Source organism: Diospyros lotus, chromosome 5 (assembly GCF_014633365.1).
Source record: "Diospyros lotus cultivar Yz01 chromosome 5, ASM1463336v1, whole genome shotgun sequence".
NCBI classification, from domain to species: Eukaryota; Viridiplantae; Streptophyta; class Magnoliopsida; order Ericales; family Ebenaceae; genus Diospyros; species Diospyros lotus.
The window spans coordinates 8,019,576-8,026,336 of NC_068342.1; the positions used below are offsets into that span (position 1 = coordinate 8,019,576).

At 39.8% G+C, this 6,761-nt stretch overlaps 1 protein-coding gene across 1 annotated transcript; it reads left to right on the plus strand.

Annotated features, from left to right (window-relative positions):
• Nucleotides 1–3,946: 3,946 nt before the first annotated feature.
• Nucleotides 3,947–4,459, plus strand: LOC127801567 (LOB domain-containing protein 18-like). Its single transcript, XM_052336808.1, has one exon. It carries the CDS (start codon nt 3,947–3,949, stop codon nt 4,457–4,459), a length of 513 nt encoding a protein of 170 aa, XP_052192768.1.
• The last annotated feature ends 2,302 nt before the right edge of the window (nt 4,460–6,761 follow it).

A 6,761-nucleotide genomic window follows, 5' to 3' on the forward strand; every position in this document is an offset into this window, starting at 1 on the left:
AAACCAATATTTACGGTATATTTTTACCCCAATGATAATCGCAAGGAATCAAAATTTATACATGCAAGAAACACTAAATCTTGCATGACACTAGTCCCTAATGAATAAATGTCATTCCTTAAGAAATATAGGGTGACACAAAACCCTGTTTAGATTTTTGCAATGTTCAACAAGAAAACGAATTAATATTGCAAGATTTATCGAAATAAGGAAAATAAAACCCTTTTATCCAACAATGAGGGTTATCAAGAATAATTCAAAAAAATAATGGAAGAACTATACAAAAATCATAATTTTAAACGTAGGAAGGATAGACTACATAGGAAGAGTTGAATAACAACATATTTCAGAAATTTCCAGATTTCAAGCATATTTTCAAAACTCCAATCTGGGCTCAATATTTGGTCAAATACCACAAACGATATACCAAATCAAAGCCTAATGAGTCTAGTTTCTGGAACATCAACTGGATTTGAAATCGGAAATAACCACAAGGAGATATTCCACAAAAACCGAAACAAGGCAGAATTTGTAACAGTAATTTACAGAATTCTACATAGAATTCAACAAGGTTGTTATGGGTACAAATCATAACCAAAAATTTCAAATCTTATACCGAATCGAAGCCCATGAAGTCTATTTTATATAAAAATAAATGGATCACAATTTGGATATAACCACAGAGCATTATACCCCAAAAACCGAAGCAAGAACAGATTATTCAAAAATAGAGCAGAAAATTTCCAGATTCTGGGCAAGAATTTACAAGGATACTGTAGGCTCAAAACACAGCCAAAAATTCTAAAAAATTTACCAAATGAAGATTATCAAGTCTAGTTTATACAGAAACAAACGGAACTTGAATCGGATATAACCACAGAGAGTTATACCCTAAAGAGTACAACAAGGTCAGTTTACTCGAAAGCAGTAAAATTTCCAGATCTTAGCAGGGATTTACAAGGCTATAACATGATCAAATATTAGTCAAAAAATTCGATTCTTGTGTCTAGAATGAAGCTTAAGATGTCTAGTTTACAACCCAACAAACGGATCTCAATTTGGATATAAACACAAGGAGTTATAGACCAAAGAACATAACATGGTCAGTGAATCCGAGAATAAGAATTTAAGAGCAACAACTTAAAAATGAAGGAAACAAGCCTTCTAAGATGGAAACAAGGTTGAAGAACTTGCATTAAAATATAATCAAGAGAAGAAGAACTTACACAATCATAAGGAGAAGAAGAAGAAGAAGATCTTGAATTTGAAACAAGAAGGAAGGGAACTTGCCTTAGATGGTTGCAAATCCAAAGAGATGAAGACACCCCCTTGAAATTGAAAATTCCATAGTCTCCACTTAAAGCTTCAATGAAGAAGAACAATGGAGGAAGAAGAGACAATCGGGAGAGGGAGAAGAAGAAGGGAACAAGAAAGTAAGAAGAAGAAAATGAGGGAAAAAATGTGGGAGACTTGTCTCCCAACTCCTTTCAATCCATCTCCCTTTTAATTTTCTCTAATTTGCCCTTCATACTAACACACACAATTCACATATCTCTTACCCATTTTGGTCATTTTATCATTTTCTTAATCTTTTTTCTTTTTAATTAAGATACCATTCTCTATGCCCATGGCCCAAGCCCAAGTCAAAATATATAGCCCAAGCCCAAGTCAAAATATATGGCCCAATCCAATTTAAGGCCCAATGCACTTTTCTTGAGATTTGGGTTCAACCCAATTCATTTACACTTAAGATTTAATTATTTATCAATGGTCTAATTCAAATAAGGCCCAAACCCATTTAGCCCACAACTTTGAGACTTTTTCACACCAAATATTATTTTCATTAATTTACCCCCATTACCAACTCATATAATATTTTTAACAATTAATTAATAAAGGCAACAACTCTAATGTGCAAACTAAAATACCCATAACACCTAGACCCACTAACGGGTCGTTACAGTTTCTCCCCCCCTTAAGGGAATTTGGTCCCCCAAATTCATACCTAGTCAGTCAAATAGCCGGGGAAAGCGACGTATCATCTCATTCTCGAGCTCCTAAGTAGCCTCATCTGGAGGATGACGTAGCCACTAGACTTTAACAAACGGAATTGACCGATTTCGCAACACTTTTTCTTTTCGCTCCAAAATGCTAACAGGCATTTCTTCATATGAAGCATCCTCTCTAACCTCTAAATCTCGATAATCTATCACGTGTTGGGGGTTTGACACATATTTCCTCAATACAGATACATGAAAAACATTGTGCATCCCTAACAACTGAGGAAGTAACGTTAACTTGTAAACCAAGGATCCATTTTCTCCAAAATCTCAAACGGCCCGATATAGTGAGGATTGAGTTTCCCCAAAACTCCAAATTAGCACGCACCTATCATGGCACTACCCTAGTCCATAGCTCGAGCTTAACGAGATATTCACCACACCACTCTCCTAACTAGGAATTATTTCATGTTCAACAAAGATAATGAGATTTTTCTTACTATCCGACGTCACTTGCCAACTGGGGTCACTTCCCTTACCTAATTACCAACCTAGCCTCAATCATCTTTGTTTAAGCTACAATCTTCATATTCTCAGACTTATTGGGCTACCTCGATATTCGTGCCTTACATTGAAATAAGCGCATCATCTTGATTTGCGTGTTAACTTCAAAATTTGCACAAGTCACTTCATCTTAAGTCCCGAAGCACCTTTGACTGAGCCTCAAAGCACTTCCTTGGTATGTGTGCCTTGACCTTGAAACGCATGCAAATTCTCGATTCTCGTGCATCACCTCAATTCTGGTGCACTATCTCGATTTTTTTGTGCACCGTCTCAAAACACGTGCCCGAACCCCTTTTTTTTTTTTTTCCAAAATCTTTGAAATATTAGTAAATCTCCATTTCCTATTTTCTAGGGATTTTTTTTTTATATATATATATATATTTTAAGGATTTTCTGGTATATATATTATATATATATTTATATATATATTTTTTTTTACATATATATTATTATATATATATTTTTTATTTCTCCTTCCTTCTCATTCTTCTCCCGAATTCCCTTCTTCTTCCTTCTTCCTTCTTCTTTCCTCTTCTGCAATGCACAATTAGGGCAACAGCCACCGTGCACCGCCTCCATCGGCCGTCTCCACCATAGCCATCGCAGCACCTGCGTAACCAGCAGCCGCAAGCCACCGCGTGACTTCCTCATGCCCTAGCCGCCGATCACCATCTTCTTCTTCCTCTTCCTCTTCTCTGCAACTCACAAATCGGCCAATCAGCAACCGACCGCGAGCCTCGCCACCACCTCCGACGACCGCCATCGCCAGCTCGGCAACCACCCCAGCGTTGCATCGCCATCAGCCACAAGCCATCGCTTGGCTTCCTCACGCCTAGTCACGGATCACTAGCTCCTCCCAACCATCACTGCCGGCACAATCGGCCGACACCTTGGCCAGATCCGGTCACGCAGTCACCGCTGCTTACTCCCTCGCACAGCCGTCGGCCCTTGCTCGGCTTCCCTCAGCCGCCACAGCGACCCTCATCGCCTCTGCAACTGCTGTCATATCGGGGTCGATTCGACCCAATCGGTCTGACCCGACTGGACTCGGCACAAACCGACCCGATCTAACTCGGCCCGACCCGACCAGATCCGACTCGGCCCGACCCGACCAGATCCGACTCGGCCTGACCCGACCCGATCCAACTCGGCCTGACCCGACCCGATCCAACTCGGCCTGACCCGACCCGATCCAACTCGGCCCGACCCGACCGGACTTGATCCGCTTCAGGTTTGACCCACTAGATCTGACCCCTATCTAATTTGACTTATCAGATTAGATCTAACCCATATCTGATTTGATCCATTCAATTAGATCTAACACATATCTGATTTGCTTAGATCTAACCAAATCCATATCTATCATGCCAAGGCACAACACAATGAACCCCCGGTCTCGATGTGGTGCCTGTGTAGTCTTAAATAGAGGATGTCATCCACAGTGCATTTTTGCTCCTTATTTTCGTTGTGAGAGTGGTACTGCTCATTTTGCTACCGTTCGTGAAGTTTATACTACCAGAAATGTCGTCAACCTCTTGACTCCGCTTTCGGTAAATGACCGATTTTGGGCTTCCGATACACTTCTCTTTGAAGCTCAAGCCCGGCTTCAGGATCCTGTTTATGGGTGTGTATCTCACATTCTTGCTCTTCAGCAACAGGTTAGTGAGCTGCAAGCCTATCGAGCTTATTTGCAAGATTCACTATTCGCATATTATTCTTCGCATCCCCAACTTGTTCCTCCATTTGATCCAAATTTCAACTGGAGCTCTAGTCCTCCCACCATCCCAGAGGCTACTCTACCTCACCCTGGCGAAACGAACAGCAGCCAGATGCCGCTCTTGGATGACCTTGATGAGCTAGGTCCAGTCATCTTTGGCCACCGCCGACGTCCTTGAGCATTGGCACATTATCAGTTTTTATGGTTTGCCCCCCTCTTTTTTTTTTTTTTTTTTTTTTTTTTTTTTTACTGTACGGCTTGATCTCTTGTATTATATTTGAACATATGGAATGAATGTTATGTTTTGAGTACTTTCACATTTCATTCCCTTGTCCTTCCCTCAATAGCATATCAATTACAAACAAATTATCTCAACCTCTTACAATTTTTAATAATTAATCACATCGAGGTAAATGATATCGAATCTTAATTGTCATCTCATTCGAAGATTGGAAATTTACATCCTAAGTCAAGCTACACAAACTTCTGAACCGCCGCGCCATGCTAGTGGCACTATCATGACACTACAATCCCCACGAAAATTAGGCTTAGTCCAGACATAACCTATAGTTCACTCTAGGTCTTCGGCGTTTAATCGTCTCTACAACAGACTGGTTATTCCATATAGAGGGTCACAGTCCCTCAACATGAGCTAACCTAGTGGCCACCTCCCACCTGCATTCAGTGGTCCCTAGCATTAAACCCATCACTGATAGGCATCACCTGTAGTATTATTCCATGCTAGAGCCATTCCTCATTCCGTGGGTTTCACTCTCTATGGACATCTTGAGACAATACATGGTCTCAATATTCGGCGAACCACTTCATCACCTCTTCACTGCTATAAAGGACTTAACCCCTCATTTTCAAACACAATCAAATTATCTTTTGAACGTTATCTTAGCTTAACTTCATTCAAACCACTAAACACACCCTTAACTCTACTTGTCATTCCTATGTGTACAAAGACTCCTCTCATCCCAACTTTTGCTCTTATAACCTACCAATAATCCCCCGTCCAGTGTCCCCGGTCCAGTACCCCCAGCCTGTGGCTAATACACGGTAACTGGTCCAGTACCCCCAGCCTTAGGCTAGTACACGGTCCCAACACACGGCCTGAGTTGCTCTGATACCAAAACTGTAGTGGCCCACTACCGGATAGTCCCGCTAGCATAGGATATCCGAAAGGAGGTCATCACAAGTGTGATATAGAACAATAACATACAACACCATAATACTATCCTTAGATAAACTCAGCGGAAGCTAACATAAAGGTTTACAACATCTTAGACCATAGTCTAAACAAAATGAAATACAAGGGCACTAACAAATTTTACAACATAAAATTTCCTCACACTTGCCCTCATCACAAATGCTAACATAGACCATCTAATTTGGAAGGTCTCTGTACACTTCTAACCCTGGGCTTTAGCCCCACTGGGCTCGCCCTCAACCACTGCTCTACTTGTACCTGGAATGACATGAGAGTAAACAAGGTGAGCCACAAGGCTCAGCAAGTGTATTTATAAAGCATGGAGATATAGAATCAAAGGCAGGGATAATCAAGATAGAATAAACAACTCTATGAGGAGATATTAGTATAACGCGACTCATAAGTTCTCGGTTTACATTAATTTCCCATGCCGTGATTATTACATATATTATGCACTCGTTCCCATGCTCATGCATATGCACCAATAGTAGGGAATTTTTTTCTGCATAATTCTCAAGGCTCTCACGGCCTATATATATATATATATCCATTCATGAATATACATGCATCAGGAAAATACATCAACAAATGATAACAATTTGAGCCACGCCTTCTGGGTTGATGGCCACCTCACCCGCGTCAAGCGCTCATAGGATATCCTTTCTCATCCACGGACTTAGCCGTCGCGCAAAATAATAGGTGCGCAAATTAGTATAATCATGCATCACATATGCATATCCCCATTTCATGTCAATCCTCAATGATTAAGAAAAATCTCAAATCATGCTTAACATGCACAATTACATAAATTAAAGTGTGCACTATCTTATGATCACAGGGTAAATTTTAATACATTTATTGACTCATACTTATAGAAATGCCCAAACCAATATTTACGGTATATTTTTACCCCAATGATAATCGCAAGGAATCAAAATTTATACATGCAAGAAACACTAAATCTTGCATGACACTAGACCCTAATGAATAAATGTCATTCCTTAAGAAATATAGGGTGACACAAAACCCTGTTTAGATTTTTGCAATGTTCAACAAGAAAACGAATTAATATTGCAAGATTTATCGAAATAAGGAAAATAAAACCCTTTTATCCAACAATGAGGGTTATCAAGAATAATTCAAAAAAATAATGGAAGAACTATACAAAAATCATAATTTTAAACGTAGGAAGAATAGACTACATAGGAAGAGTTGAATAACAACATATTTCAGAAATTTCCAGATTTCAAGCATATTTTCAAAACTC